At 36.6% G+C, this 24723-nt stretch overlaps 1 protein-coding gene across 3 annotated transcripts in view; it reads right to left on the bottom strand.

Moving 5' to 3' along the window:
• ACMSD (aminocarboxymuconate semialdehyde decarboxylase) overlaps positions 1–24053 on the bottom strand; it is a 325314-nt gene extending 301261 nt beyond the window's left edge. The window contains exon 1 of one of the 3 annotated variants that reach the window (XM_053698228.1): positions 23908–24053. In XM_053698228.1, coding sequence (XP_053554203.1) covers positions 23908–23964 — 57 coding nt within the window. In that variant the 5' untranslated portion in view covers positions 23965–24053. The remainder of the gene's footprint in view (positions 1–23907) is intronic. The other 2 variants (XM_053698227.1, XM_053698229.1) reach the window with 2 other exon arrangements.
• Positions 24054–24723: the final 670 nt, after the last annotated feature.

Below are 24723 nucleotides of genomic sequence, written 5' to 3'. Positions count from 1 at the left end.
AACTCAGCATTCGACAAGTGGACAGTTGTTAAAAGCCTCAATGCAAACTGAGAAAACAAATCATTTTTGGCTTCAATGGGAGCAGAAAACAACCATCTGCTGTCGTAATTTGGCATTAACCAATTAAACACCTCATAGCTTTGTAAACTATAGTGTGGTGCTATTTTGTTCGGCAGCCATTTTGCTAAGTATTAGCTAACTGAAAAAGCTTATTACAAGCAGTGCAAATATGGTCATGGGGGCTGATTTATCAAAATGCTGCGGACATGATTCGCTGTAGCGGATCATGTCCTCCACACATCGATAAATGCCGACAGCATACGCTGTCAGCATTTATCATTGCACAAGCAGTTCTAGTGAAATGCTTGTGCAATGCCGCCCCCTGCAGATTCGCTGCAAATTGGCTGCTAGCAGGGGGTGTCAATCAACCCGATAGCATGCGATTGGGTGGATTGCTGTCCACCGCCTCAGAAGTAGTGGACAAGTTAAGGAACAGCGGTCTTAAGACCGCTGCTTTTTAACTCCTGTTTCTAACGAGCCTGAAGGCTCGCGCGGAAACAGGTGTATACGGCCCCATTCCGGCCATGATAAATTTGCCCCATAATGTTTAATTATATGTAGTAACATATTCATTATAGGTCATTTCCTGGTGATTTAAAGGGTACTCCAATTTTTTCTTGTATGCATTTGAGTAAAGTTTATAAAAATTATTTTAAACTAATACTACAGTATTGGTTTTGTACTTCCTATTAATCCTCACTACAACTCTGTTTCACTAGTAGAGAAAGACAATAACATGTGAGTTGTTTTAAAGAAAAAGAAAACAAAACCCATATTATATTTTCAAATGCATTTTTTTAGATGCAACAAAGATAACAGTTGACAACAACGTTCCCTTACATATATATTTATTTAAAAAAAAAAAAAAAACTCTTTCCAGAAAAATTGGTTTGGATTCGGTAGGATTATAAAATATGAACTTAAAGGGACACTGAACCCAAATTTTTTCTTTCGTGATTCAGATAGAGCATAAAATTGTAAGCAATGTTCTAATTTACTCCTATTATCAAATTTTATTTATTCTCTTGGTATCTTTATTTGAAATGCAAGAATGTAAGTTTAGATGCCGGCCCATTTTTGGTGAACAACCTGGGTTGTTCTTGCTGCTTGGTGGATAAATTCAACAACCAATAAAAAATTGCTGTCCAGAGTTCTGAATAAATAAAAAGAAGCTTAGATGCCTTCTTTTTCAAATAAAGATAGCAAGAGAATGAAGAAAAATTGATAATAGGAGTCAATTAGAAAGTTGCTTAAAATTGCATGCTCTATCTGAATCACAAAAGAAAAAAAATTTGGGTTCAGTGTCCCTTTAACAAATTTGTGTTGATCCCGTTGTATTCTTTGTTGAAGAAATACCTAGGTAGGTGTCTGAAGCACTACATGATAGGAAATAGTGCTGCCCTCTAGTGCTATTGCAAATGGATAACATTCTTACAGAACTGCGGCCATATGATGCTCCAGACACGTGCACACTCCTGAGCTTACATCTGCTTTTCAACAAAAGATACCAAGTGAACAAAGAAAATTTAATATTAGAAAAATATAAGTAAAAAAATAAATAAAAGTAAATTAGAACGTTGTTTAAAATGTAATGCTCTGTCTGAATAATTAAAGAAAAAATTGGGTTTAATGTCCCTTTAAGATTCTTACGGTTAGATTACGAGTTTTGCGTTATCAGCAGCTTGGTGCTAACTTGCAAGTTATTTCCACCGCTCACCTCCCTATAACGCTGCTATTACAGGTTTGCAAAAACCTGGCGTTAGCAGGCAATATGTGAGAGTTGAGCAAAATTGAGCTCCATACCGCACTCAAATACCAGTGCTGCTTTGAGCTGGTTTTACGTGCTCATGCACGATTTCCCCATAGACATCAATGGGGAGAGCCGGCTAAAAAAAAGCCTAACACCTGCAATAAAGGAGCGTAAAGCTCCGTAACGCTGCCCCATTGATTCCTATGGGGAAAGAAAATTTATGTTTACACCTTACACCCTAACATAAACCCCGAGTCTAAACACCCCTAATCTGCTGCCCCCGACATCGCCGCCACCTACATTACACTTATTAACCCCTAATCTGCCGCCCCTGACATCGCCGCTACTTATATTACACTTATTAACCCCTAATCTGCCGCCCCCAATGTCGCCGCCACCTACATTACACTTATTAACCCCTAATCTGCCGCCCCTGACATCGTCGACGCCTGCCTACATTTATTAACCCCTAATCTGCTGCCCCCGATGTCGTAGCTACCTACCTACACTTATTAACCCCTAATCTTCCGCCCCCAACGTCGCCACCACTATACTAAATTTATTGACCCCTAACCCTAAGTCTAACCCTAATACCCACTAACTTTAATATAATTAAAATAAATCTAAATAAAAATTACAATTAATACCTAAATGATTCCCATTTAAAACTAAATACTTACCTATAAAAAAAACCCTAAGCTAGCTACAATATAACTAATAGTTACATTGTATCTATCTTAGGTTTTATTTTTATTGCACAGCTAAGTTTGTATTTATTTTAACTAGGTAGACTAGTTAACAAATAGTTATTAACTATTTACTAGCTATCTAGCTAAAATAAATACAAATTTACACTAACACCTAACCTTACACTACAATTAAATACATTACATTAATTAAATACAATTAACTAAATTACACAAAATAAAAAATAAATTATCAAATATTTAAACTAATTACACCAAATCAAAATTAAAAAGCCCCCCAAAATAAAAAAACCTAGCCTAAACTAAACAGCCAATGGCCCTTAAAAGGGATTGCCCCAAATAAATCAGCTCTTTTACCTGTAAAAAAAAATACAAACAACTCCCCAACAGTAAAACCCACCACCCACACAACCAAACCCCCCAAATAAAATCCTATTTAAAAAAACCTAAGCTCCTCATTGCCATGAAAAGGGCATGTGGATGGGCATTGCCCTTAAAAGGGCATTTAGCTCTTTTTCAGCCCAAGCCCTAATCTAAAAATAAAACCCACCCAATAAACCATAAAAAAAAAACCTAACACTAACCCCTGAAGATCCACTTACAGTTTTTGAAGACCGGACATCCATCCTCAACGAGGCCGGGAGAAGTCTTCATCCAAGCGGCAAGAAGTCCTCAATGAAGCCGAGAGAAGTCTTCATCCAGGCGGCAAGAAGTGGTCCTCCAAGCAGGCAGAAGTCTTCATCCAGACGACATCTTCTATCTTCATCCTTCTGACACGGAGCGGCTCCATCTTCAAGACATCCGGCGCAGAGTATCCTCTTCAATTGGCGGGTCTTCCAGAATGAAGGTTCCTTTAAGGGACGTCATCCAAGATGGCGCCTCTTGAATTTTGATTGGCTGATAGAATTCTATCAATTAATCGGAATTAAAGGTGAAAAAATCCTATTGGCCCAATCCTATTGGCTGATAGGATTTTTTCACCTCTAATTTCGATCTATCAGCCAATCAGAATTCAAGGGACGCCATCTTGGATGACGTCCCTTAAAGAAACCTTCATTCTGGAAGAGCCATCGATTGAAGATTATGCTCCACGCCGGATGTCTTGAAGATGGAGGCGCTCCGTGTCAGAAGGATGAAGCTAGAAGATGCCGTCTGGATGAAGACTTCTGCCCTCCTGGAGGACCACTTCTTGCCGTTTGGATGAAAACTTCTCCCGGCTTCGTTGAGGACTTCTTGCCGCTTGGATGAAGACTTTTCCTGGCTTTGTTTAGGATAGATGTCCGGTCTTCAAAAACTGTAAGTAGATGGGACAGCAGATTAGGGGTTAATAATATTTAACTAGTATTTGCGATGCGGGAGTATGGCGGTTTAGGGGTTAATATGTTTATTTTAGTGGTGGCGATGTCGGGAGGGGCAGATTAGGGGTTTAATAAATTTATTTTAGTGTTTGCGATGCAGGAGGGCCTCGGTTTAGGGGTTAATAGGTAGTTTATGGGTGTTAGTGTACTTTTTAGCACATTAGTTATGAGTTTTATGTTACGGCTTTGTAACATAAAAGCCATAACTACTGACTTTCAGTTTACGGTACGGATCTGGACGGTATTGACTGTACCGCTCACTTTTTGGCCTCCCAGGCAAACTCGTAATACCGGCGCTATGGAAGTCCCATTGAAAAAGGACTTTTTGAAAGCTGCGGTAGTTACGTTATGGCCAAAAAAGTGTGCGGTGCACCTATACCTGCAAGACTCGTAATAACAGCGGTAGTGAAAAAGAGCCATAACGCTGCTTTTTCACTCATAACGCAAAACACGTAATCTAGCCGTTAATTATTTACATTCCCCACCAATTCTCTGAATTATAAGGGCAGATAGATCTCATAGTATAAAATCAGTATACAAATATAGGGCTAGATTACGAGTGGGGCGGTATTTTGTGCTCTTGCTCGCGCGCTAACTCCGCTAGAAGTAAGCTTTTTACGAGCATCGGGTTGTGCGAGTATTACTAGTTGAAAGAAAAAAGGTTTTGAGTGAGCTAACCCGATGCGTGCAAAAAGCCAATATTTGACTATAGCGACCATGTTAACACATTTCCCCATAATCTTCAACGGAGCATGAAAAGTGGAAAAAACCTTACTTGTGCGCAAACCGATTGTGTTCTATTACGTGCGCTAACCCGACATGAAATATTAATATTTCACATTAAAATGTTCTTCACATTGCAGAATATTTTCTATTTATTGTTAAATACGTATATATATATATATATATATATATATATATATATATATATATATACACATATTTAATATATATATATATATATATATATATATATGATGTTTTTTGGTAAAATATATGTTTACCTATATACGGTATATATATATATACAAGGAGTGCAGAATTATTAGGCAAGTTGTATTTTTGAGGATTAATTTTATTATTGAACAACAACCATGTTCTCAATGAACCCAAAAAACTCATTAATATCAAAGCTGAATAGTTTTGGAAGTAGTTTTTAGTTTGTTTTTAGTTATAGCTATTTTAGGGGGATATCTGTGTGTGCAGGTGACTATTACTGTGCATAATTATTAGGCAACTTAACAAAAAACAAATATATACCCATTTCAATTATTTATTTTTACCAGTGAAACCAATATAACATCTCAACATTCACAAATATACATTTCTGACATTCAAAAACAAAACAAAAACAAATCAGTGACCAATATAGCCACCTTTCTTTGCAAGGACACTCAAAAGCCTGCCATCCATTGATTCTGTCAGTGTTTTGATCTGTTCACCATCAACATTGCGTGCAGCAGCAACCACAGCCTCCCAGACACTGTTCAGAGAGGTGTACTGTTTTCCCTCCTTGTAAATCTCACATTTGATGATGGACCACAGGTCCTCAATGGGGTTCAGATCAGGTGAACAAGGAGGCCATGTCATTAGATTTTCTTCTTTTATACCCTTTCTTGCCAGCCACGCTGTGGAGTACTTGGACGCGTGTGATGGAGCATTGTCCTGCATGAAAATCATGTTTTTCTTGAAGGATGCAGACTTCTTCCTGTACCACTGCTTGAAGAAGGTGTCTTCCAGAAACTGGCAGTAGGACTGGGAGTTGAGCTTGACTCCATCCTCAACCCGAAAAGGCCCCACAAGCTCATCTTTGATGATACCAGCCCAAACCAGTACTCCACCTCCACCTTGCTGGCGTCTGAGTCGGACTGGAGCTCTCTGCCCTTTACCAATCCAGCCACGGGCCCATCCATCTGGCCCATCAAGACTCACTCTCATTTCATCAGTCCATAAAACCTTAGAAAAATCAGTCTTGAGATATTTCTTGGCCCAGTCTTGACGTTTCAGCTTGTGTGTCTTGTTCAGTGGTGGTCGTCTTTCAGCCTTTCTTACCTTGGCCATGTCTCTGAGTATTGCACACCGTGTGCTTTTGGGCACCCCAGTGATGTTGCAGCTCTGAAATATGGCCAAACTGGTGGCAAGTGGCATCTTGGCAGCTGAACGCTTGACTTTTCTCAGTTCATGGGCAGTTATTTTGCGCCTTGGTTTTTCCACACGCTTCTTGCGACCCTGTTGACTATTTTGAATGAAACGCTTGATTGTTCGATGATCACGCTTCAGAAGCTTTGCAATTTTAAGAGTGCTGCATCCCTCTGCAAGATATCTCACTATTTTTGACTTTTCTGAGCCTGTCAAGTCCTTCTTTTGACCCATTTTGCCAAAGGAAAAGAAGTTGCCTAATAATTATGCACACCTGATATAGGGTGTTGATGTCATTAGACCACACCCCTTCTCATTACAGAGATGCACATCACCTAATATGCTTAATTGGTAGTAGGCTTTCGAGCCTATACAGCTTGGAGTAAGACAACATGCATAAAGAGGATGATGTGGTCAAAATACTCATTTGCCTAATAATTCTGCACTCCCTGTATATATATATATATATATATATATATACATTTGAACAAGAAAAAATAGACCCTTATTTATCCAGCACCCAACTATGTCTGAAAAAATATATACTATTAGACAAGGAAAGATTATTGAGTCAATAATTCACATACTCTTTGAAAATGCGTAATTATAAGATTTATATATCAATATCAGCATTACAATAAATCATAGGCATGACCCCCAAATTATAAGGCTCAAAGTCCACAACCCGGGTTGTTAGTGGAAGTTAGTAAGTTAGTCCGTTAATTAACCGGTATTGGATAAATTCAAATGCCTTTGTTTTGGCATATTTGTAATCCCAGGATTGGAAACCAACGTTAATGCAAGGACAGCACCAATTATTGTGTAACACTAACACAGCAGGTATAACTTGTATCTTCGTACTCCCAATGCAAATTTGTAACTGTATCACTTTCAGCAAAAAATGGCAACTCTTCCATACCACATTTAACTCGCTGTGACAGTTCTATGTTGCGTGTAGAGACATTATAAACAAGTACCTGCTTCCTCGATGTTTCGATAGTGACATATCATGGTGCCATATCTACCTGCTCGTTGCTTCCAACTGTTTCGATAAAGACCGGGTTTGGAGATATCACCTTTGCTTTTTCCTCCGCAGTTTTTCGGCTCTTTCAGTGCATCCGCACGCCTTAACTTTCAGCGGAAGTATGATTTTCTTGGGAAATCAGCTGTTGGACGGTGCTCAGCTGTTGCACCGCTCCAACTAAACAAACAAGCAGCTACGCGCGTGCGGATGCACTGAAAGAGCCGAAAAACTGTGCAGGTACTTGTTTATTATGTCTCTACACGCAACAAAGAACTGTCACAGCGAGTTAAATGTGGTATGGAAGAGTTGCCATTTTTTGCTGAAAGTGATACAGTTACAAATTTGCATTGGGAGTACGAAGATACAAGTTATACCTGCTGTGTTAGTGTTACACAATAATTGGTGCTGTCCTTGCATTAACGTTGGTTTCCAATCCTGGGATTACAAATATGCCAAAACAAAGGCATTTGAATTTATCCAATACCGGTTAATTAACGGACTAACTTACTAACTTCCACTAACAACCCGGGTTGTGGACTTTGAGCCTTATAATTTGGGGGTCATGCCTATGATTTATTGTAATACTGATATTGATATATAAATCTTATAATTACGCATTTTCAAAGAGTATGTGAATTATTGACTCAATAATCTTTCCTTGTCTAATAGTATATATTTTTTCAGACATAGTTGGGTGCTGGATAAATAAGGGTCTATTTTTTCTTGTTCAAATGTATATTAACCAAATACCCTTATCCGTGCACTATACTGAGAAGTGTGGTCCTATATAGGACACACAATATCTTATCTCAGTATATAGAACTGTGACATTTATTAAACTAGGGGTGCTGGCACAATTTATATAAATATATATATATATATATATATACTATATATACATACACACACTGAATATAAATTCAGAGAGAGAGAATATCTATTTAAAAATACCTAGAACATATTCCTCTATTTAATGAACATTGGAATGTGAAATATTTACAGTAAACACGTTAATAAATATGAATATTGCATAAATATGATTTTACATGCTTTCTGTTACTTGACTGCAAAGAGCTCCAATGCATTTATATACATGTCTATATATGTATACATATGTATTTATGTGTTTATATATGTATATATGTCTGTAAATACTATCCCAACATGTGTTAAATTAAATTGTGCTCAAGCGAATGCATTTACTTTCAATTTGTAATATGTGCGCTAATTCCAACGCTCACAGAGAGCTGTGATTAACCCCTTTTTCCTTGCACACATCAGATAGCAGGCCACTCATAATCTAGCTCATAATCTCTATGCAAAATTTGACAAATACAATTAAAGGGACAGTCTACACCAGAATTGTTATTGTTTAAAAAGATAGATAATCCCTTTATTACCTATTCCCCAGTTTTGCATAACCAACACAGTTATAGTAATACACCTTTTACCTCTGTGATTACCTTGTATCTAAACCTCTGCAAACTGCTCCCTTATTCAGTTCTTTTGACAGACTTGCATTTTAGCCAATCAGTGCTGGCTTCTTGGTAACTCCAAGTGTGTGAGCACAATGTTATCTATATGACACACATTAACTAATACCCTCTAGTGGTGAAGAACTGTCAAAATGCATTCAAATAAGAGGCGGCCTTCAAAGGCTAAGAAATTAGCATATAAGCCTACCTAGGTTTAGCTTTCAACTAAGAATACCAAGAGAACAAAGCAAAATTGGTGATAAAAGTAAATTAGAAAGTTGTTTAAAATTACATGCCTTATTTGAATCATAAAAGTTGATTTTGGACTAGACTGTCCCTTTAAAAACTACATTGTTTTCTGAAATGCTAGAAATTAAAACAACAGTTACACAATTTACAGCACTTTAAAGGGATACTAAACCTATTTTTTTTTTCTTTCATGATTCAGATAGAGCATGAGATTTAAAGCACATTTCTAATTTACTCCTATTATCAATTTTTATTTGTTCTCATGCTATCTTGATTTGAAAAAGCAGTGCTGTAAGCTTTAGAGCCGGACCATTTTTTGTTCAGCACCTGGGTAGCACTTGCTGATTTGTGGCTAAATGAAGCAAACCAATCAGCAAGCTCTACCAAGGTGCTGTCTCCTAACCTTTTATTACTGCTTTTTCAAATCAAGATAACATGAGAACAAAGTAAAATTGATAATAGGAGTAAATTAGAAAGTTGCTTAAAATTGCATGCGCTATCTGAATCATTAAAGAAAAAAATGTGGGTTTAGTATCCCTTTAACTGCAATAGATTTAACTGCAATAGAATCAAAATTAAAGTTTTTTATGAGCTGAACTTTGAATGTATTTTATTAATGAGTGATTTGAATGTGTAGACCACTGAACAAGCATTCTGCACTGAGCTTTGTATCTATTCTTAGCCAGCTGCATTAACAGGAACTTTTACGGATGTCATCATTTCTCACTGGCTTGATATTTCAGCAGGGATACCTTAAAAATATCAAATGTGCCAAAAGCAAATATTGCATAAAAAGAGAAATGATGGCACTAGCAAGTGAAAGAGCTTGCTTTCTGTTTCCAATTGGTTAAATATTAGCCGTATGTTGACACTTTATTTTAAAGTACATGATTCAGCAAAAGGCTGAAGGTCACCTTCGAGTATTCATTAATATTTTAGCAGCAAAGAAAACGTTACACATGTATATGTGAAGGTGACTGTACTGTTAAGTGACTGTCCTGCAGCTCACAGTCAATAGACTTAACCCACTGTGTGCTTGATTTCTTCAACAAGCTACTTAAAAATACGTTTCAAATCTCATAAAAGCACTAAAACATGGATACAGATTTATCATATTTTGCTCTTTATATCCAATAATATGAAATTATACATTATCATAGCATGTAATCTCATTAGGAATTCAAGGGTTTTCTTTGTCTAAAATAGTTTTCCCTTATGTATGTTTACTGTCATTTAGAAAAACATAAAATGATTTTAACAAATTAAAATAAAGAGACAATAATGACATTTTGTGAACATATTTTTAAATAGTATCTTTATTAAAATATCATATTTATGCCAATTGTTTTCCTTTCTCCTAAAGGTTTTTTGGGGTTTTCATTTTTTTTTTTTTTACTATTTTTTCATACAAGATTTTTTTTAAATGTTTCAAACAGTGCTCTTTCATATACCCAAGAGAAGTTTGTTGACTTTAATGACACTTTAACTTTTGAAATATGCACGTCCTGTTGAGTTTGTAAAAGGACACTAAAGTCAACATTAAACAAAATATTTTTTTTTCCAATTTACTTCTATCATTAAAATGTGCATAATCTTTCTGAGGCACCAGCTAGCCAGATGTGCACAGTATATACGTACATGGGTATGTGATTAGCTGATTGGTCTCACATGATACAGGGCAGGGGAAATGGCTGACTAACCAGATGTTTCTCCTATAGGCATATCTAAAATCAAAACAATTATATGCCTGTCTAGCTAAAAAGATGAACCCTTTATTTCCAGCTACCAGTTTTGGGTTCCTTAGTAAAAAAAAAAAATGTTTAGGGGGGTCTTCTCTCAACATATCTGTGATTTGGGGAACTACTTCTGACAGGAAGTACACAGGGCCTGTAGTTCAGGGGGTCGATCCGATATAAAGCGTCGCCCGCAAAAGCCGGCGACGCCAATATTTGCGCGGATTTGGTATCACATATACGGCGTAACCTAGAAGTTACGCCCGTATATTTCTGCCGTCGCCCACAGTTTTTTGGGCCATAGGCAGGTATACCAAACCCGCGCAGTTTGGTATCCAATATGCAGCGTAAGGACTTACGTGGCGAAAATGGAGAAAACTTACTCCATTTTCACCTCGCCACAAAAAGCAGCCGTAAGAAGCCTTACGCTGACTATTGGAGCCCCGTAACTCCCTAAACTAACTAGAAAATAAACCTAACACCTAACGCATGCGCAATGTCTATCTCCCTGTCAACCGCGATCTGCTAAAATAAACCTAACACCTAACGCATGCGCAATGTCTATCTCCCTGTCAACCGCGATCTGCTAAAATAAACCTAACACCTAACGCATGCGCAATGTCTATCTCCCTGTCAACCGCGATCCCCCCCCCCCGAAATCCCTAATAAAGTTATTACCCCCTAAACCGCCGCTCCCGGACCCCGCCGCCATCTACATAAACTAACCCCCTACTGTTAGCCTCTAAAACCGCCGCCATCTACCTTATCTATCCCCTAATCTGACCCCTTACACCGCCGCCACCTATATAAAAATTATTAACCCCTAATGTAAGCCCCTTACACCGCCGCCATCTCTATTAAAATGATTAACCCCTAATTTAATCTACCTACCCCGCCGCCAGCTATGTTATCTATATTAACCCTAAGTATATTATAGTTAATATAGGTATTACATTATATATATTAACTATATTAACCCTAATTATATTAGGGTTAATATAGTTAATATAGTTACTATAGTATTTATATTAACTATATTAACTCTATCTAACCCTAACTAAATTTATATTAAATTAATCTAATTCATTTATAAACTAATATATTCCTATTTAAATCTAAATACTTACCTATAAAATAAACCCTAAGATAGCTACAATATAATTAATAATTACATTGTAGCTATGTTAGGGTTAATATTTATTTTACAGGTAAATTGTTAATTATTTTAACTAGGTATAATAGATATTAAATAGTTATTAACTATTTAATATCTACCTAGTTAAAATAATTACCCAATTACCTGTAAAATAAATCCTAACCTAAGTTACAAATACACCTACACTATCAATAAATTTAATAAACTACAAACATCTATCTAAAAATACAATTAAATTAACTAAACTAAATTACAAAAAAAACAAACACTAAATTACAAAAAATAAAAAAAAGATTACAAGATATTTAAGCTAATTACACCTATTCTAAGCCCCCTAATAAAATAATAAACCCCCAAAATAAAAAAAATTCCCTGCCCTATTCTAAATTTAACAAATTTCAAAGCTCTTTACCTTACCAGCCCTTAAAAGGGCCTTTTGTGGGGCATGCCCCAAAGAATTCAGCTCTTTTGCATACAACAAATACAATACCCCCCCCCCATTACAACCCACCACCCACATACCCCTATTCTAAACCCACCCAAACCCCCCTTAAAAAAGCCTAACACTACCCCCCTGAAGATCTCCCTACCTTGTCTTCACCACACCGGGCCGAACTCCTGATCCGATCCGGGCGATGTCTTCCTCCAAGCGGCAAAGAAGAATTCTTCCTCCGGCGACGTCTTCCTCCAAGCGGCAGCAAAGTCTTCATTCTTCCGGCGGCATCTTCAATCTTCTTTCTTCGATTGAAGATTGAAGATGCCGCCGGAAGAATGAAGACTTTGCTGCCGCTTGGAGGAAGACGTCGCCGGAGGAAGAATTCTTCTTTGCCGCTTGGAGGAAGACATCGCCCGGATCGGATCAGGAGTTCGGCCCGGTGTGGTGAAGACAAGGTAGGGAGATCTTCAGGGGGGTAGTGTTAGGCTTTTTTAAGGGGGGTTTGGGTGGGTTTAGAATAGGGGTATGTGGGTTGTAATGGGGGGGGGTATTGTATTTGTTGTATGCAAAAGAGCTGAATTCTTTGGGGCATGCCCCACAAAAGGCCATTTTAAGGGCTGGTAAGGTAAAGAGCTTTGAAATTTGTTAAATTTAGAATAGGGCAGGGAATTTTTTTTATTTTGGGGGTTTATTATTTTATTAGGGGGCTTAGAATAGGTGTAATTAGCTTAAATATCTTGTAATCTTTTTTTTATTTTTTGTAATTTAGTGTTTGTTTTTTTTGTAATTTAGTTTAGTTAATTTAATTGTATTTTTAGATAGATGTTTGTAGTTTATTAAATTTATTGATAGTGTAGGTGTATTTGTAACTTAGGTTAGGATTTATTTTACAGGTAATTGGGTAATTATTTTAACTAGGTAGATATTAAATAGTTAATAACTATTTAATATCTATTATACCTAGTTAAAATAATTAACAATTTACCTGTAAAATAAATATTAACCCTAACATAGCTACAATGTAATTATTAATTATATTGTAGCTATCTTAGGGTTTATTTTATAGGTAAGTATTTAGATTTAAATAGGAATATTTTAGTTTATAAATGAATTAGATTAATTTAATATAAATTTAGTTAGGGTTAGATAGAGTTAATATAGTTAATATAAATACTATAGTAACTATATTAACTATATTAACCCTAATATAATTAGGGTTAATATAGTTAATATATATAATGTAATACCTATATTAACTATAATATACTTAGGGTTAATATAGATAACATAGCTGGCGGCGGGGTAGGTAGATTAAATTAGGGGTTAATCATTTTAATAGAGATGGCGGCGGTGTAAGGGGCTTACATTAGGGGTTAATAATTTTTATATAGGTGGCGGCGGTGTAAGGGGTCAGATTAGGGGATAGATAAGGTAGATGGCGGCGGTTTTAGAGGCTCACAGTAGGGGGTTAGTTTATGTAGATGGCGGCGGGGTCCGGGAGCGGCGGTTTAGGGGGTAATAACTTTATTAGGGATTTCGGGGGGGGGGATCGCGGTTGACAGGTAGATAGACATTGCGCATGCGTTAGGTGTTAGGTTTTATTTAGCAGATCGCGGTTGACAGGGAGATAGACATTGCGCATGCGTTAGGTGTTAGGTTTATTTTCTAGTTAGTTTAGGGAGTTACGGGGCTCCAATAGTCAGCGTAAGGCTTCTTACGGCTGCTTTTTGTGGCAAGGTGAAAATGGAGTAAGTTTTCTCCTTTTTCGCCACGTAAGTCCTTACGCTGCATATTGGATACCAAACTGCGCGGGTTTGGTATACCTGCCTATGGCCCAAAAAACTGCGGGCGACGGCAGAAATATACGCGCCTAACTTCTAGGTTACGCCGTATATAGGATACCAAATCCGCGCAAATATTGGCGTCGCCGGCTTTTGCGGGCGACGATTTATATCGGAACGACACCTAGAAGTCCATGATAAATCCCATTTACCAGAGAAGGGTTAGCACAGCCGACATCGCTCTAGCGCAACCTATGCTTTCAATTGACATCAAGACCAAGCTAAAATTAAAGGTTTTGAAAGGGATATGGTATATGGCAAACTGTTTGACTGGAAAGGGCTCCAATGTGTGTGTGTATGTATGTATATATATATATATATATATATATATATATATATATATATATATATATATATATAAAATGAAAAAACTAACAGCACCAATCTCAATTGTAAAAAAGTAGCCCTCACCACTCTGTTTGTGCAAATCTTACAGAGTGATGGTGCAGTTAGATAGAAATGTTAAATATAAGAAGAGAATTGGAAATCACTTAAATAAAGCAATTTCCAAAGTCTATCTCGATGCGCACTGGTTATTCCAAATAATTCAACAGAACTCCTGTTAAAGGACACCAACTGAACAATACACAGAGTGAAATCAAATTGTGAAATCAAAACAAAATTTATTCCTAAGTACTCCTAATTAAATTCATACTGGTATGGAATATTTAAATAATAAATAAACCTTAACAAACTAAACAAAAAAATTCTAAATAACTAAACAGTAAGCAAGGTATGTATGCTGTTTAAGTGATATATATATTTGCATGTCTAAATATGTGTATGCGTGTATTTATACATGTATATATGTGTATACATATCTATTTAAATGTGATTATATGTGTAAATAGGTATAAGGCTTTTTTTTTTTTGCAACTCTGCCTAGAAGGCCAACTTTTTACTTTCAACTTGTAAAAAAAGATGGCAATTTGTGAAATTCTATAGGCTATATTACAAGTGGCACGCTAAAGTTTGTGAACGAGCGATATTAGAATATCGCAAGCATGTTAATGTATGTGCGTATTACAAGTTGAAAGTAAACACATTCGCTTAAGCGCAACCAAATTTAATGCGTGTTGGGGTAGCATGACTAAAGACCTTGCATAAAGGGTTAGGGATAAAATAAAGGTTGCACCAAACACAACATAAATACATATAAACACTATTCCTATAGATATATAGGTATAGGTATATATTTTACATTAACATCAGATATATAAATATATATATTTAATAATAAAATGTGCTTTGATATAGGTCTAGCATGGTGTCGGGTTAGAGCACATGAAGAATTAGTTATCTTATTATAATTATTATAATCTATGGATTTTTTAGAATTTTTTAGTGCATCTATAAAAAATTTCGACAGCAGTATACTAATTCTTCATGTGCGCTAACCTGACATGAGTTATTTTAAAATATTATTAATTAATGTAAATAATTAATATAGATGTATTAAAAAATATAAATAATAGTTAGTTTGTTTCTTTGAAGTTAGCGCGCGTTGGGTTTTACTCGCACGCAAAAGTTTTAATTTCAACTTGTAATATGCATGCTAACCAATGTGTGCAAAAAGATGACTTTTAGAAGTGTTTATCCTTAAGGTAAATTTTAGAGGCTTGGGAAGATGAACTGATGCTAAAATTGGAACTATAAAAATTGCATTTGAGATATTTATCAACTAACTCTCATGATTTATTTATCATGTACAATATAGAAAGTGACACACAAAAAATTAACCTTTTTTGTATTTCTTTGGGTGACTTTTTCCCATATTTGGATATTTCTGCAAAATAAAGAATATGTTCTCAAAGTGCTTTATCTGCTTAAAACAAAAACAAAAGAAAAAAAAACAAGGTATGATTTGTGTTGGCACCTCACTGAAAAAAAACTGTTAGAAACAGTGAACAACTAAAAACAGTTTTAGCAAAAAGAAAAAGTATGCTGTGGCATTGAGGGAGTGAAAAAACACCATTAAGTATAGGATGCAAAGCAGTTAGAACACACACACACACACACACACACACATATATATATATATATATATATATATATATATATATGTATATATATATATGTATGTATATATGTATATATGTATACAGTATATATATATGTATGTGTGTGTATATATATATATATATATATATATATATATATATATGTGTGTATGTATGCATGTATGTGTGTGTGTGTATATATATATATATTTATTTATATACAGTATACAGTATATGCATGTATGTGTGTGTGTGTATATATATATATATATTTATTTATATACAGTATACAGTATATGTATGTATGTTTAATGCTACACAGTACAATCATAGATACCACACCTTTCCTTTGAATCTGTTTGCAGTGGAAAGTGAACCTTCATTAAGTAGCTTCGCTGTGGCATCTAATGCTTATCTAATGCTATTTTATGGGCTGAGGTGTAAAGGTTATCAGATATTATATTGTACTAATGAACTTCTGAATGCATGTTCTTTACATGACTTATTTCTGTAACAGTTAGTATTGCACACTTTAGAAAAACCTTATATTAATGAAAGTAGCTAAATGTGCCAATACAGGGCCAGATTACGTGGAGCGGTATTTAATGCGAGCGTTAACTCCACTATAAGTAAGGCTTTTGGGCGTGTCGGGTAATGCTCATATTACAAATTGAAAGTTAACTGTTTTCGGTCACGCAATATCCCGGCAAGCATTAACTTCAACTGCGCTCAAGCAATAGCATTTACTTTCAACTTGTAATACTAGAGAAAAAACCTGACGCACGCAAAGTCCCACGATAAACCCCCTTTTTGCTTGTGCATAACTGTTGGCTCTCCACTAGTAATCTAGCCCACACAAGGAAAATACAATAATAGGGGCAGATTATATTATGTTTGAGAGTATTTTTGAGCAAATATATCTGCAGACATTTTCTAAGATCATTTAGAAAAACTATTAAGAATTTGAGATGGTACAGTATTCACCCCATTACTGGCATACTTTAAACAGTAGTTTAATGTCTAAGTTAAACTAAGTGAAAATAGGCCATACTGTCCCAAAATATATTAATATGGTATTGCATATAATAAACTAATGTAACATAATCTCATATAAGTGTCTTTAAGGGACATAAAAGTTCTAGAACATTAAAATATTCTAGGACATTACTGCACTGTTGCTTGCATAAAACTAAGGGTTTGATTACAATCTATTTTTTGGTAATTATCTGAATGTTAATGGATGCAGATTAATCTTTTTCCCTCTCACTGTGCTCACAATCAGACTTTTTTTATTGTTTATCAGCAGCACTTTTTCATTTTTTTTATTTTTGCTTCAGTAAAAATTGGTTCCATATTTAATACGTGCCAGTCCTTTTTCTGCTGATCACAATCCAAATTGTATTTGTACACCTGCAACCTCACATCTATATGAGCTTGTAGCACATCCCATTCCAAAACTATGGACATTAATATTTGCCTTTGCAGCTATAATAGCTGCCACTTTTCTGTGAAGGAATTTCACAAGATTCTGGCGCTGATGATGGAGAGAAGGTTTGGTTCACAATCAGCGATCCTTTTCATCTCAAGTTGTTCAATGGAGTCTGTCAAGTTTCTCCACATCAAACTTGATTTCATGGACCTTGCTGCACAGAGGCACAGTCATGTTGGAATAAGAAAGGGCCTTTACCAATCTGGTGCCGCAAAGCTGGAAGCACCCAATTGTCTAAAATATTTTTTTTAATCCTGTTGCATTAAGATGACCTTTCACTGGAACTAAGGGACCTGGCCCAAACCCTGAAAAACTGTTCCAGACCATTATCCCTCCTCCACCAGACTTTACAGTAGGCACTATGCATTCAGCTAGGTAGCATTCTCCTGGCATCTGCCACACACTAATTCTTTCATTAGACTCCCAGATAGTGAAGCATGATTCATCACTCCAGATAACATGTCTCCACTACTTCAAAGTTCAGCTTTACACCACTCGTTTGGCATTCTGCATGTTGATTTGATATTTGTGTACAGCTGCACGGTCATGGGCACCCATTTCATGAAGCTCCTGATGCATAGTTCTTGTACTGATTTTGCTTATAGAGTCAGTCTGGAACTCTGTAATAAGTGATGCTGAAGATGATGGGCAATTTTTTCGTGATATGCACTTCAGCGTGGTCTACTACTTTGTGGCTGGGCTGTTGCTCCTAGATGCTTCCACTCCACAATTATAGCATTTAGAGTTGACAGGCAGATCCAGTTGGACAGAGATTTGACAAACTAGCTTTTGGAAAAGGAAGCATCCTATGACAGTGCCATGTTTAAAGTCATTGAGCTCTTCAGTATGACCCATTATGCTGTTAATGTTTGTCTATGGTGATTTCATTACTACGTGCTGGATTTTATGCCTCTGTTAGCAATGAGTGTGGCTGAATCCGGAACACTATAGTTAATAGACATGTGCGATTTGTTTCGTATCGATTCTGAAATTCGGCCGAATTCGTAAAATTCGGGATTAGGGTCGATCCGAATTTCCGAATTAAAATAGTGCCGAATCTACCAAATAAATTAGAATTAGTTCGGATTTATTCGGTAGATTCGGATGGCCATGGATTACACTAGTATTGTACAGTATATTAGGTTATATCACTCTGCTATGGGTTACACCTAATATACAGTACATAATACTAGTCTAATCCCACCTAACACTTACCAAAATTCCGAATTTCCGAACCGAACCGAATCCAGCCGAATTTATTCGAATCCGAATGAATCCGAACCGAATTGATTCAAATTTTTCCGAATTCGAATCGTTCCGAACCGAAATTCGAAAAAATCCGAATTGATCCGAACCAAACCGAATTTGTTCGCCATGCACATATCTAATAGTTAATAGTGATGTGCACATACAACAAATTTACGAGGTCATTTGTCACTTATCAATCACAACAGCTAAAAGGGACCCTAGATGACACTTTTAAACTTATTTTCCAACTACCCCAAAAAGTAACTTTTGGTTTGCACATGGGCATCACACTGAAATGACCTCTGCCATATTAAATGACATTAGGAAGTAAATGTTATTTGCTCAATCCAAGTTTAAAATTATACTAAGCACTTTTACATTAATAACATTAATAATTCACATCAATAACTCAACAAACATGTGTCCGCTTTACAGATTCAAATCCCTTAACAAGACATACACACATATCTCTCAGGTTATGGAGCACAACTGGTTTATTGTACACATGGCACCTATTAGCATAAATACATATTATTAAATGTGATCAATCAAATCAATCAACATACAGGCCCTTCAACCTGTGACCTGATTGGTAAACCCACAAAATCACCATTTTGTTTGTCATTAATCATGCACATTTAAGGCTAGATTATTAGAAGTGGAGAGCTAAATATCGCTTGCACGCAAGAGATATTAGCTCTCCACTGAGTAATACATTAGCGTGCACTGGTATTACAAATTAAGCGCAATGCAAATGCAAGCTCACATTCGCATTGGGAGCCTCATTCTGATGCCATCAAAGACAGCATCAAACCCTAAGCGCAGCGATGGCAGCAAATATAAATATATATGAATGATGATTATATACATATATATTTATGTGTTAATATGTGTATTAGCTTGCTCCCAGTGTGAATTGCAGCTCCCCAGTATATCTATATATGCTTTTCAATAAAAAATACCAGAACTAAGTAAATTTCATAAAATAAGTAAACTTAAAGTGAATGTCAACTTTCACAAATGAAAGCCCTTGTTTTAAAAATACTATTAAAAACAGGGGCACTTTAATTCATAAAAGTTTACATTGAAGCCGTTCTTTTAAAATACTTACCTTTTATTCCTAGTAGCAATTCCCCCGCCTCCAGGTAGTCTCTTCTTACGCCAGAAATGACGCATCCGGCTTCCTCCAATAATGGCTTCCCCCCCAAAGCAAACATTGCCTGAGGCCACGCCGTGATTGGAGAAAGCCAGGTTAATCATTTCTGAAGTAAGAAGAGACGTCCTGGGGGCGGAGGAATCGCTGCTCCGGTGTTCCACACTTGCTAGGAATAAAAGGTAAGTATTTTAAAAGAACGGCTTCAATGTAAACTTTCATGAATGAAAGTGCCCCTGTTTTTAACAGTATTTTTAAAAACAGGGCTTTCATTCCTGAAAGTTGACATTCACTTTAAAGGACCATTAAATACATAGAAACAGAGAAACATACGCCTAGATTACGAGTCTTGCGTTAGGGTGAAAAAGCAGCGTTGAGAGGTCCCAACGCTGCTTTTTTCCTAATGCTGGTATTACGAGTCTGGCAGGTACAGGTGTACCGCTCACTTTTTTTCCGCGACTCGAACATACCGCAAATCCCCTTACGTCAATTGCGTTTCCTATCTTTTCAATGGGACTTGCCTAACGCCGGTATTGGAAAAAGTGAGCGGTACACCCTCTCCTGTCAAGACTCCTACCGCATTTAAAAGTTTTAGTTTTATGGGCTAACGCCGTAGTGCTAAAAAGTTCACTAACACCCATAAACTACCTATTAACCCCTAAACCGAGGCCCCCCCACATCGTAAACACTATATTAAAATTTTTAACCCCTAATCTGCCTAACCGGACATCGCCGCCACTTCAATAAATGTATTAACCCCTAAACCGCCGCACTCCCGCCTCACAAAGTTAACCCCTAATCTGCCGTCCCTAACATCGCCGACACCTGCCTACATTTATTAAACCGAATACACATGAACAGTGTACAGCTCCACAGTATCACAGGTGCAGGTGGTGACATTTATTAAACCCTAATCTGCCGACCCCAACGTCGCCGCCACTATATTAAATGTATTAACCCCTAAATTAACTACAATTAATTACAATTAAATTAAATAAACTAAATTATGAAAAAAAAAAAACACTAAATTATAGAAAATAATAAAATAATTACAAGTTTTTAAAACTAATTACACCTAATCTAATCCCCCTAATAAAATAAAAAAGCCCCCCAAAATAATAAAAAGCCCTACCCTATACTAAATTACAAATAGCCCTTAAAAGGGCTTTTTGCAGGGCATTGCCCCAAAGTAATCAGCTCTTTTACCTGTAAAAAAAAAGACAATACCCCCCAACATTACAACCCACCACCCACACACCCAACCCTACTCTAAAACCCACCCAATCCCCCCTTAATAAAACCTAACACTACCCCCTTGAAGATCACCCTACCTTGAAACGTCTTCACCCAACCGGGCAGAAGTGGTCCTCCAGACGGTCCAAAGTCTTCATCCTATCCGGGCAGAAGAGGTCCTCCAGACGGGCAGAAGTCTTCATCCAGGTGGCATCTTCTATCTTCATCCATCCGGAGTGGAGCGGGTCCATCTTCAAGACATCCAACGCTGAGCATCCTCTTCGTTTGACGGTGACTGGAACAATGACGGGTCCTTTAAATTACGTCATCCAGGATAGCGTCCCTTCAATTCCGATTGGCTGATAGAATTCTATCAGCCAACCGGAATAAAGGTAGAAAAAATCCTATTGGCTGATCCAATCAGCCAATAGGATTGAACAGCCAATAGGATTGAGCTGGCATACTATTGGCTGATTGGAACAGCCAATAGAATGCAAGCTCAATCCTATTGGCTGATTGGATCAGCCAATAGGATTTTTTCTACCACATAAAATGTGTTTCCCCATAGGAATCAATGGGGCTGCGTTAAGAGCTTTACGCTGCTTTTTTGCAGGTGTTAGGTTTTTTTTCAGCCGGCTCTGTCCCATTGATCCCTATGGGGAAATCGTGCACGAGCACTTTTTACCTGCTTACCACTAACGTAAGCAACGCTGGTATTGAGGTGAGCTAAATTCTGCTCTACACTCACTTTTTTGCGGCTAACGCCGGGTTTGTAAAGACCCATAATACCAGCGTTACTGTAGGTGAGCTGTAAGGAAAAACTGTGCATTAGCAACGTACCCCTTACCGACAAAAACTCGTAATCTAGCCAATAGATTTTGACAGCAGATAAGAACTATAGGCCCAACAAGCCTGCCTAATGTTTCCTAAAAGCATAAACATATCTAGCTTGTAGGATATCCCTATGCTTTTTACTTTTTATGTAAAAAACTCACAGCCTCAGCTTTACTAAGCCCTTTAACTGCGTCGCTACCTGGAGTTTCAGAGTAAAACTTGTCCAAAGTACCGGAGAATATTTAGCATATTTGTTATCACTCTGATTAAACATAAATAGAGCTTTTGATACGATCATAACTTTTTTGAAAACTTTTGGTTTCTCACTGAAATTATTTAAACACAACTACTGCAGTCATATGACAAATGGCTTTGCTACTGCTTTTGGCAATTAGAATGCAGCTAATTGCTGCTGCGCACCTTACGTGAAATTCCTGTCAGTGAAGGGGTTAATCAATTAGCTTGTAAGATTACTTTTTGATGCAGAGTAGAGATTACCCTCCTACCTGACACTTCCCACTCCCTGATCCATACCTAAACCCTCACAAACGGCTCTCTTTCCTCCCTCACCCCCCACAGGTCACCACCATCTTAGGCACTGGACCAGTATGCAGTTTAGGTTGTTTTTTTTTTTGTCAAAGTGTAGTGATCCCTTCTCAGCCCATCCACCTTTCTGATCCCCCAAACAGCTCTTAAACCCTCCCCCCTCCAACTAGTGGCAGCCGTCTTAGACCCAATTTATATGTTTTTTTTTTTTTTATTGGTTATTTTATTTATTAATGAATAATTTGTTCCTGTAGTGTGGTGGTGCCCCCTACATTCCCCTATCTGCAATCAATGTGAGGGCACCCTACTTCCATTTCCCCCTTCTGCAGCCCACCTATCTCCCGCCTTGCCTCCCACACCTCCCGCCGGCTTGGAGCTCAGGAACAGTAGCTCTCAAGACTGCAGAAGCTTCCTGCAACTCAGATGTAAATATACATTATGCAGTACGATGGTATATATGTCTTTTTGGATTTAGGGGTTAATATACTTGCAAGTTACTATCATCTATCTATCAAAAACATATAATATCAAATACAGTAGAACTGCCTAATTAGCAAGAGCCCAATAAAAAGACAATGCAATATAACTTACTCTGAATTTTATATAAGCAGTAGATTTTTTTTTCTGACAAATTAATTTTTTTCCTCATTTGCCCCTTGTATCATGTGACAACCATTAACCAATCACAGACTAGTATATGTATAAACTGTGAACTCTTGCACATGCTCAGTAGGATCTGGTGCCTCACAAAGTGTGAATATAAAAACACTGTGTGAAATCTGATAACGTAAGTAAAGTGCTCTATCTGAATCATAAATGTTTAAGTTTGACTTTAGTGTTTAGTGTCCATTTAAATGTTTTTAAAATTACATGTTTTATATTTAAAATATATTTTCTTGCTGGCATCTATAATAGGACATTTTAAACATCTATCTGTTCCATCTAAAACAGAATATTACGGTGTTCTTTGTTTTTTTGTTTTGGTGACTAAACACACATTTTTCCTGCGGAAGTTGTTCCTTTTCATTTACACTATAGAAAAGCTTTAATACTGCTGAAACAGACTAGGCTGTAAGATTATCTGTTCTTAAGTGAGAAATGTGATGTCCTAACTAGATTTTTAGTGAAACAAGGAAATGCATTTTCAGTAAATTAAAATAAATACAATTAGACAGAAAAATTTACAATGTCCAGCCCCACTGGTCAGTACATAAAAAAGGAATTTTAATCCTTGACATCATGTTAAAGGGACATAATAGTACAAAAAGAAATGTTGTATCATTATTTTTTATTATCGTTATTATTATTATTACAATGTTGCTTGGATACAATACTATGTATTTACCACTTATCACTTTATCACTTGCAAATTTTAACTCTCTCTATCATGTCCCTTTAAAAAAATCAATATACATTGTGTATGAATAATATAACCACAGAGCCCATTCAGTAATAGTTCATTTGTATATGTGTTACCTGTTTGAGATCTGGCCATTCCTTTGGAAGTATGTGACTGTGAATATCAATTTTCATTCTGGAAAGAAGACTCCGCTGCTTTAGATTCAACAAATAGGTTCAATCCTGATAGTTTTATAGATTTTTTGACTTCACCTTGCTCTGTCTATAAGACAACACAACTGTACACACCTCTCTGTGCTGACCAATAAAGAATGAGGATAGCAGTTCTCTGAAACCTGCCTCCATCAAGTACAAAGTGCAGCAGATTTTTCCTTTGTAGCAAAGGGAAATATTCTCTTATTCTTAAAAGCACACATCTAATTACTGTGATGAGTGAGCAGAAATATAAAGAGGCTGAAAGCTACTTTGCAGTTATGATTATAATCTCTTGGAAATATTTTTTAAAACTATGCAGACTATAATAAACAATCAGCTTTAAATATATCTGTAGTCTTAATTGTTAATATGTAGGTAATTATTTGTACCCCATTGTAGGCAGTCAGTTTTCCTGCTGCAGGGGGTCACACATTACATTGCTTTATTAATAATATGCAAGAAGGGACACATACTGGGGAAGTGATCTTTGCAAGATGGAAGTTTTTAAAAATAATATAGAAGATAAATGTGAATGGCCTTTCAGCAAATGTGATAGAGATAGGAACTAACCAATAGACAGACCTATTCTGTGAACTGTTACAGTGTATAGTTTTATACCAACAGCTAGATTAAAGGGACAGTCTACACCAGAATTGTTATTGTTTAAAAAGATAGATAATCCCTTTATTACCCATTCCCCAGTTTTGCATAACCAACACAGTTATATTAATATACTTT

This window comes from Bombina bombina, chromosome 1, assembly GCF_027579735.1.
Source record: "Bombina bombina isolate aBomBom1 chromosome 1, aBomBom1.pri, whole genome shotgun sequence".
NCBI lineage: Eukaryota > Metazoa > Chordata > Amphibia > Anura > Bombinatoridae > Bombina > Bombina bombina.
This window is presented reverse-complemented; position numbering and strand designations above follow the sequence as displayed.